The sequence below is a fragment of the Vollenhovia emeryi genome, unplaced genomic scaffold, assembly GCF_000949405.1.
Source record: "Vollenhovia emeryi isolate VEMERY1.0 unplaced genomic scaffold, V.emery_V1.0 DF940314.1, whole genome shotgun sequence".
NCBI classification, from domain to species: Eukaryota; Metazoa; Arthropoda; class Insecta; order Hymenoptera; family Formicidae; genus Vollenhovia; species Vollenhovia emeryi.
Window position 1 is genome coordinate 1 of NW_011966052.1, and position 10,099 is coordinate 10,099.

At 45.7% G+C, this 10,099-nt stretch overlaps 1 protein-coding gene across 1 annotated transcript; it reads left to right on the plus strand.

Moving 5' to 3' along the window:
• Positions 1–7,177: 7,177 nt before the first annotated feature.
• On the plus strand, positions 7,178–10,055 carry LOC105556128 (the record flags this gene model as incomplete). Its single annotated transcript, XM_012003200.1, has 3 exons — positions 7,178–7,556; positions 7,786–8,409; positions 8,739–10,055. Coding segments are annotated over exons 1-3 (2,320 nt in total), but the record flags the coding sequence as incomplete, so codon positions are not given.
• Between the last annotated feature and the right edge of the window lie 44 nt (positions 10,056–10,099).

Below are 10,099 nucleotides of genomic sequence, written 5' to 3' on the forward strand. Positions count from 1 at the left end.
AGTGGGGGTGGATCTCGGTATACGTGAAATATTACAAACCTATATTATTATTTGTAACCTTTTTCAGCCTGTATCTCCGAAACTGTTTGAGTCCCCCCCTTATATATATATATGAAATGACTCGGGAAGACATCCCCAACAACATATTTAAAAATAAAACAAATCGGAGAGGAAGTCGCTTTTATGCATAATTACCGTGATTTGTCTGAAGCGTCGGAAGTTATCTCCGTTTCCTCGGGGAGTTTGGAGATTTTCCCCGTGCCGCCTGTCCCCTTGGATTCTGTTACGGCGGACGGGTCAGGTGTTGAGGCCGAAATCATGGGAGGAGATGGTGTGTCTTCCTCGTCAGAGGATCCGATTCTTATTCTCAAGGAAGACGAGGAGTTTTATGAAGTTTGGGAGTAGGTGAGTGTCTGTTTATTTTAATGGTCTATAAATGGTTTTATTCTGTTCGCGTGTACGCGGATTGTTCTACGTCCCATTTTTATAGAGTAATTCACTTTGTTATGTTTTTCAATTATTATATAAGGTCCGATCCACTGAGGTTCTAGCTTTTTAGATCTTCCTCTTCGTAGGGTTTTGTCTAACAAAAGTACTTTATCACCTACTTTGAAACTCGTTTCCTTTGCTTTTTTATCGTAATATTTTTTGCTTTTTTCTTTTTCTTCTTTTGACTTAGCTTTTGCTATTTGATTTGCTGCGCGTATTCTTTCCTTTAATTCTTGCGCGTAGTCATCGTATGTGTATGTGAGCTTTGGTGGTTGGTTAAGCGCTGAGGGTAGGATTGCTTGGTGACCGTATATTAATTCAAAGGGTGTAAATCCCGTGGTTGTGTGTGGTGTCGTATTATACGTGAACATTGCGTATGGCAACCATTCGTCCCAGTCGCTTTGTTCAGAATTTATATAATGGCGTAAATACTCTGCTAGTGTTCGATGGGATCGTTCTAATGCGCCATTACTTTCCGGGTGGTATGCGGTTGTTTGAATTTTTCGATTTTTAATAGCTTACACGTATTTTTAAAGATTTCGCTAACAAAATTTGTGCCTTGGTCTTTTTTTTTGTTTTACGGCAGGAAGTGAAAATGGCTCGGACCATCGTCCTTCCAGGCCGGCCTGGAAGGGTATGCGGGGCTTGCACCCGCTAAAAACACTCCCTCGAAGACCACAAACGGGTCGGCGCCGAGAGCCAGGAACCGCGTTAGCATACTCCAGCCCTCGACAACTTGTGCCTTGGTCTGTCAGCACTTTTTGTGGTATACCGTGTTCAAGTACTATTTTTGTCGCGAATGCTTTGGCAACTGTATTCGCTTCTTGGTTAGGTATAGGTATGGCTTTGCTAAATTTCGTTAAATTATCTTGGAATGTAAGGACATACTTATTTCCTGCTTCAGTAATCGTTAGCGGTCCTACTATGTCTAATGCACATTTTTCAAAGGGCATAGAGGGTGTATCTGTAAGTATTAATGGCATTCGGGTTTTTTGTCGTAGTTTATTTTTCTGGCAATAATCGCATTTGGCTATATATCTCTCGACATCTTTAGTTATTCCGTGCCAATTTTGTAGCAACCTGATGCGGTTAAGAGTTCGCGCTACTCCTTGGTGTCCTCCTACGGGGGCGTCGTGATACTCGTATAGTATCTGTTTCTTCTCTTCTTCCGAGTATTCTTCTCGTTCCTCTTCTTCTTCTTCGTTATCTTCTTTCTTGAAGTTATTTATTCGTTCCTCCTTTTTAATTGGGTATCTGCTTAAAGTATCTGCGTTTGTATTTCTTTTTCCTAATTTATGGATGATCTCATAGTCGTATTCTTCTAGCTTGAGTCTCCATCTTATTAGTCTGGATCCTGGATCAGTTACATTGAATAGCCATATGAGCGGCTTGTGATCCGTAATTATCTTGAATTTGGTTCCATAGACGTATGATCTGAAATGCTTTACTGCCCATACTATTGCTAGTAATTCTTTTTCGGTTGTATTATAGTTCTGTTCTGCTCGTGATAGTACACGACTGGCATATGCCACTGGCCGGTCTTGACCTACCGTACCTTGCGATAGGATGGCTCCGATGGCGTAATCTGAGGCGTCCGTTGTAATGAGAAACTCCTGATTGAAGTCGGGGTATCTCAGCACAGGTGCTGTTGTTAATTTAATTTTTAATTGCTCGAACACATTTTGTTGGGCTGTCGCCCATTGAAATTTTTCTCCCTTTTTTGTCAATTTCGTAAGTGGTTTTGCTATTTTTGAAAAATCTTCAATAAATTTTCGGTAGTATTCTGCTAGACCGATGAATGATTGTACATCTTTGACTTTGCGAGGGGTCGGGAATTCCCTTACTGCTTCTAGTTTCGAAGGGTCGGGCGATATTCCGTTTTCCTAAATCACATGTCCTAGGAACATCACCTCTTTTCTGAGAAACTCGCATTTGTCTGGCTGTAATTTCAAGTTATTATCTCGTAATCTTTTTAATACATCGATAAGTCTTTTGTTATGTTCTTCTAAACTAGGACCGTAGATCACGATATCGTCTAAATAGACTAGGCATTTGAGCCCTTGTATTCCCATCAGTACAGTATTCATTAGGCGTTGGAAGGTTGCCGGGGCGTTTTTTAGCCCGAATGGCATTCGATTGAATTCGTAATGCCCATACGGAGTTGAGAATGCTGTTTTTCCTTTATCTCTCTCTGCCATTGATATCTGGTGATATCCTGAGGCTAAATCTAGGGTGGAAAAGTATTTGGCGTTTCCGAGTTGATCCAGAATATCTGTAATGTTCGGCATGGGAAAGGAGTCTTCTATTGTTAGATCGTTAAGTTTTCGAAAATCAATTACTATTCGCAATTTCTGTTTTCCTGAAGCGTCCATCTTTTTCGGTGCTACTAGTAGGGGTGCGTTCCACTGGCTGGTGCTAGGTCTTATTATTTGTTGATTCAGCATTTCCTTCATTTGTCGATTGACTTCTTCCTAATGTTTCTCTGGGAGACGATAAGGTCTCACGTTCACGCTTGGAGAATTGCCGTGTGTGTTTATCTCGTGCTCGACACTTGTAGTATGTATGAGTGGGTCTCCTTCTATACGAAAGACGTCGTTATATTCTTCACATATGTCCATTAGTAGTTTCTTTTCTTCGCGGTTCAGATGGCTTATTCGTAATAGATTTGTTATCTGCTCGGTTCGTGGAATGGAGATGGATTCCTTGACCTTTATGTGTGCTAGTTGTGCGCTTCTTGCTTCGGCTTGCGTACTCTCTGCTACGCTTTCAATTGTAACATGCGGTGCCTGTATGTCTATCTCTTTCTCGGTCGTGTTCAATATGCTTACGGGGCAAGTACAGTCTTTCGGTGTGACCAAGCAGTTACCGATAAAGACTCCCGGTGCCGGTTCTGCTCTTCGCGTCACGCCGGTCGTATTTTGATCCGTGGTTACGTGCACGATTGTTTCACTCCGTGGCTTCAATATAATTCGCCTATACGGGTAGAGTCGGAATTCTGTCACACCTATTTTTATTACTTTTGCGTCATAATCACATAACGCTTTACTTTTGCGAACAAAGTCGAGTCCGATGATCCCTTCGTAATCTATCGGTACATCTTCTCGGATTACGTATACGGGGTGTTTTATGTTTCCGTCTGTTAATTTGATGGTCAGATACGTTTTTCCGATCGTAGTGATAGAGTGTCCCGTGATCCCGACTAATTTTATCGGATCTTCCTGAATTTGGGTTTCTCCTTTAAGAGCTTTTAATTTTATTAATGAAATTGTTGCACCTGTGTCGAATAAAAATTCGACTTGTTTATTTTCGGCTTCTCGCACGGGTAAGGAGAGCAGATCTAGTCCGGTGTCGGCTATCAGTGATCGTTCAACGTGTGTAACTCTATACGTCGCGGCGGCGCGTGTTGCCTTTGGTCTTGCCTTTTCGCTATCGCTATCTTCTTCGCTGTTATGCGGTTCAGTGCCTCTTATAGCTTTCGGTTTCTCTTTCGCCTTGTCTTTACTTTCGTGAGAGTTCCCGTAATGTTTATAATCGCGGCGTGCGGTGCTCTTTTTCTCAGGGTGTTCGTTTAGCACCCAACACTCGTTGCGCGCGTGCCCTTTTCTCCGGCAATGATTACAATATTTTTCTAAAGTATTTACGCGTCGTCCTTCCGGCTTCGGTAAGGTATATTGGTTCGCGTATCGGCTACTTCGGCAGTCGCGTCCGTAATGCCCCTTTTTACCGCATTTCTGGCACGTAACGTTAGATCGTTCGGAGTACTGATGTCTCGCGGTACTGGGCTCGAAGGAGCGTCTGTAGGGATTCTGTCGGGCGGTCGGCCCTTTAACTTTTTCTTCGGCGCTCGCTTCCTGTAACGTGTTATAGTGCTGTGACCGCACTAGCACTCTTATTTCCTCGGGTAGGCCTATTTGGAAATTGCAAAGCGCTTGCTCCTTAATGTTTTCAAGTATTGCGCGCTGTTGCTCCACTGTATGGGCTTTACCGTCCTCTGTGGCTTCGTATAATTCCATAGCGAGGGTCTCTACGCGTCTTCCGAATGTCTGCGCGTTTTCCGATTGTTTTTGGCGGAGGGAGTTAAATTCTAATTGCAGATGCGCGGTGCATCGCTTGCTTAGATATTCGCGTTCCAGTTCGCGTTTTAACTGCTCGTAATTTTCTATGCTTCTCGTGTGAAAATCTATCATAGCTTTCCCTTTAAATTTAGTGCATAAGATAGCTTCTAATAATGTATGCTCGTCGGCTGGATGTATATTTTTTATCGCGTACATACTTGCATTTATAAACTCTCGCACTCGGTTTTGTGAATTTCCGTCGATCTCGGGGATCATGTTTCGCGCTTCCTTTAGACTCAAAAAACTGACCGTCGATCCGCGTTGGTTTCGGATATCGCTATGCGAACGTCCGTAGGTTAAATCTAACGCGTGATCGTGAAAACTCTGCGAACTTCTTCGCTGCTCTCTCGGAGGGAGGGGCTCTTCCCGATTGGGTCCGTTAATTGATACGCGCAGTTCTCTTATCTCCTGAAGGAGCTCATGGAACATCGCGCTGTCCCTAGGTGATTGGTTAAAGGTGACTCTTCGACTATGTCGCGGGCTTTCGTTAGTATGGTCTATTGACTGATGTAGGCGCAAAATTTCGTCATCAATTTCGTCTTGCGGCGGATTTTCCACTATGTCGTGTGACGTACCGGCCATAGGTTGGGCCGTCGCAGCTCGTGGCATGCCGGCGAGAGGTTGAGTCATCGCATCTCGTGACGTACCGGCGATAGGTTGGTCCATTGCGTCGGATAACGTTCGTCGAACTTTACTTAAGTCGAGTCGGTGTCGTGACGTCGGGGTGTCGTCGCGTTCGTACGTGCGTCGGGGGTTGCGAGGGTTAGAGATTCCTACTCGTGGGTCTCGATTTTGAAGACCTGACGCCAATAAACTATAATCGTTTATCTCGAAGGGAAATTCTCGTTCTACTTGAACGTTAAACGATGGGCTTGCTTCGCTGCCGCTGCTTGAACGGGCAGTGTTTAGCGCGCGACGCGAGGCGTTACTTATGTTAGTTAACGCGTCGGCGGCGATTTGTAACGCGGAAGCTTCCTCGGCGGGAGGTGTACGCGGTTCTAACGATAACAGTGAGTTATCGGGAGTCAATCTCTCACGCCCGTGTCCTTCCTGGGACATTCGCGGGTGTCTATCTTATTGTTCGCTAATCGCGGTATGGCTCGCAGGCCATTTACATGCGTATGAGAATTTGAGTGCGGACTCACGCTACGATGTAAAGCTGCATGTTGTCGTCCGCTGCTCCGTCTGCTTCGCTGCTTGTCGTGCGGTAGGTCAGTGCTGTCTCAGGTTGAGCTGATCTCCGCGCGGTGAGTTGGTGTTGTCTCTGGTTGCGCTGCTAGCGTCTGCTTGCGGGGCTGGTCGGGCTGTTGTCGTAAAGGGCGTTGCGCCGTTCCTAGTCCTCCACAGCTATCGGGTGCCCTTGTCGTATCGTCGAGGGTTTAGCTTACGCCGGTTACGCTGATAGCGTCTGCTTACGGGGAGTGTTGAACTGGTCGCCGTGCTATGCGTTGGTGCCGTCTGAAGTCCTCCGTAGCTACCGGGTGTTCTCGACTTGTCGTCGAAGTTTCGCTTACGGGGTTTCCGTTGGTCTTGTAGACTCTGTATTACGGTTTCCCTCTTTTCGAAATTTTCAGTTGCTGGTCGTTTCGGAGTCGAGGTGGATGGAAGGCAGATCCCACCGCTGCCACCAGGTTGTTGTGCCTCCCGACGCAGTCGGGGCACGGGACGTGATTCGGGATCGTTTGCCGGGTTCACACAACGACTCTAGGTCGACGAGTCAACAATCGTTTAAATAAAAAGTCTTTTTTATTCAAAACTAGTATAATTCTTGCACTCGCGTTAACAGCAGTTAACCGTATCGTTACTTAGCTTAGATTGACCCGCCTTCCTTCCTTTCCAGTCCTTTTTATATCAATCGCGCTTGGCCCTGTTGTCAGGCCACTTATTGTTTAGTAAGCAGTTGTTCCGTTAGCAACTGTATGCGCGGCTTCGATGGATTCGTACTTTGCTCCGGATACTCGTTTTCGTCGCATGCGGCAGGTGTTATTCGATACCTTGCTGCGTGCGAAGTCGTCGTCTGATGTGCGGTGTATCGCACTCATGACACACTAAAGAGCAAGCATTTGTTGTGTTTCCACTAATTCATACATTATAGTATATTTTATTTATTTATTCGTATGATACTAACATTTTTACACACACATACACACACACACGCCCGCACGCACGCACGCACGCACACACAATATTATTTTCTATCCACACTATTTAGGTCGACACTTTTTTCTTAATACTGTTTATTTTTTTAATATGGCTTGCATTAACGTTGAATTTAAATGTTAATTTCTATTAACTTTTACTTTTAGCGATATTGTTCATTAATCAGAATATATTGATCGAAACATTATGTATAATTATGCAAAGGGCCTCGTCCGGATGGAATAATAATTGTAGTCGTGCCTCTGGTCACGAACTCACAACAGAGTTTAAATATTTCCCGTGATAAAAGAAAAATCCCCCGCGCCTGGCGCCATGCGTGGCGGCGCGGGATAACCTCATTGTGTTCTCTGTTGCGTAACCATCAACAGCGTACTGGTCTTTTTCTGCGTATTTGGTGTAATTTTAGTATTATCATGTCGGATTCACATCGTCGCAAGAAGTCCAGATCTCCAAGTAAGCGGAAGGAGAAATCGAGACATCATCGTCACTCACGAGAGCATGCTCGTAGCGAGAGACGCGATCGTTCACGCCCGCGAGGTTATGGACGTTCACATACTCGCGATCATAGCCCGGTTCGCTCTCGCAGCCGATCTCGCGCGCCCGAGGGAGGAAGTATTTTGGCTGAACTCCATCCCCAACTAGTTGCCCAAATTTCTGAACTGTGCAGAAATTTCCGAAACACATCTCCAGGGGAGGTTATTCCGCCTACCACGAATCCTAGCGTTCAAGCGCATTCAGAGCAGCAGCCACCGAAAGACACGCCGGTTCCCACGAACCGGGGCGATGCACCAGGTATGTCCCTTTGCCGACCCCTTTTTTCCACGAAAGAAAAATGGATACAGAAGGGACATAGCCGATGTGTTCTTTTCGGCGCTCGCTCACTTTTCTTTTCATTCGCAGGCGGCCGATCGGTCTCTTTTAACGAACAGGGGCCTCCCTCGCAACCTTCGTTTTCGACAGAGCTATTCGCAACTCAATCTGAAGTTCCCTCAGATATAGTATGGGGACTCGACAATTTTAGATTTTGCACGCTCAACGGTACAGACAGGGCTTCCCGAGAATCTTCGCCGAGAACTTCTTCAGAAATATGAGGTTAGAGGCGACCTGGCGGCTTTGGGTCCACCTAAAATCAACAAACTACTGCTGCCGGCCCTGAAATCCTCATCGTCCACGATGAAAAGAGACGAATACCAAGCAGAGCGCCAGGCCCAACTCGCGGCAGCATTAAATGCTATTGGTTGCGGTACTTCAACTCTTTTAAAGCCGGAAGTTTTGGATTGCCTCCCTGAGGAAGGAAAACTGGCTATTCGCCAAATATCTGAGGGAATCCGCCTCAATGCGGATCTCCAGTATCGTCTCTCAATTGCTCGTAGAGCCTTTATCAAGCCAACGTTAACTCTGTTGGGAAAGTCAACGGCTGACTCTGCTCCCGTAGACGAATGGCTCTTTGGCAGTTCTTTTGCCGACGAAATCAAGGATGCCCAAGCGTGCGAAAAAGTTGCCCGTGGTCTAGTGAAGACAACGCCAGTCGCCCCCAAGGCCACGTCACAACAACCGAAGCGTTTTCAACCCCAGGCTGCCCCCACTACATCGGGAAATGCCAAGGCCCCCACTCGGTCGAGATTTCACTCCCGAGCGGGGGCTCGTCAAACCAGGGCCCGCTCGACACACCGGTCCAGATCGAAGTCTCGTTTCCACCGCCGATAAACAGGGTAAGCATCGCAGGTCGCCTGGCAAATTTCATCAATGAATGGAAGCGCATAACTTCAGATCCAAGGGTCTTACAGGCGGTCCAGGGGTACAAAATTCCCTTTGTAGAACCCCCAGAAATGCGCCCTTCTCGGACAGAACCGGTTTTCTCAGCCTCAACTTCACGTCATTGCGATTCTGAAATTGCCCGACTCTGTACTGCAGGGGCAATTTACAGTGTCAAACCTTCACAGGATCAATTTCTGTCCCCGTTTTTTCTTATAGAAAAATCTAGTGGTGGAATGCGGTTCATTTTGAATCTCAAGGAGCTCAATTCTTACATGGATCCTCCGCATTTTAAATTGGAAGATTGGCGAACTGTGGTTCGCCTCATGCTTCCTGATTTTGAAATGTCATCCATCGACCTTGAAGATGCATACCTCGTCGTTCCAATACATCCTTCATATAGGAAGTTCTTGCGTTTTCAATGGAGGGGTACAACATATGAATGGGCTGCTCTTCCTTTCGGACTCGCCACCGCTCCATACATTTTTTCCAAGATCCTTCGACCAGCGATAAAATTATTGAGATCTCAAGGTTTTGACTCCGTTGTCTACCTTGACGATTTTTTACTGCTAGCTTCATCAAAACCTGCATGTCGGGATAACGTGCGAGCTCACCTGAAGCTACTTGGTGACCTTGGATTTGTCATCAATTACTCAAAATCAGAATTAGAACCGTCACGACAACGCAAATTTCTTGGCTTTATTTTTAATTCGGAGCAACAATCCGTATCAATCCCGAATGATCGCCGAAGAAAACTTTTCTCTCTCGTCGCAAAGTTCTCACCTGGTTCTACATGCACTATCAGAGACTTCGCAAGTATGATTGGCTCTCTGGTATCAATTTGTCCGGCAGTGCAATACGGACTCCTTTATACGAAATCCTTTAAGAGAGAAAAATTTTACAATCTCATTTCGGCCGAAAATAATTATGCTGCTAAGATGACAATCTCAAATTCATTGAAAAAGGATTACCTTTGGTGGTTAACCATTTTATCGGATAATTATCAAACGAATCACATCCGCTCAGGTCCCTATGCTTGCGAGATTTTTACCGATGCATCTCTTTCGGGATGGGGAGCGTCCTGTTCTTTGCAGCGAACCCACGGTTGGTGGTCTGAAACTGACAAATCTCGCCACATAAATTATCTCGAACTCAAGGCCGTTTTTTACGCCCTGAAATGCTTCGCCAAAGACCTTAGCGACTGTGACATCCTTCTTAGAGTGGATAATACCACAGCAATCTCGTACATTAACAAATTCGGCTCGGTTCAACACCCTCACCTCTCCTCATTGGCCAAGGAGATTTGGCAATGGTGCGAGGCCAGAAATCTTTTCCTTTTCGCCTCTTATATTGCCTCAGGAGACAATGTTATTGCCGATGAAGAGTCTCGCCAACAGGTTCCAGATACTGAATGGTCCCTTTCGTCTAGGGCCTTCAATTCGATTTTGCGAGAGTATGGGCCGTTTGACATCGATCTTTTTGCCTCGGTACTCAATGCCAAGTGTTCAATTTACGTGTCCTGGTTCCCAGATCCGGGTGCTTGGACGATTGATGCATTTACCCTCTTTTGGAAAAACTTC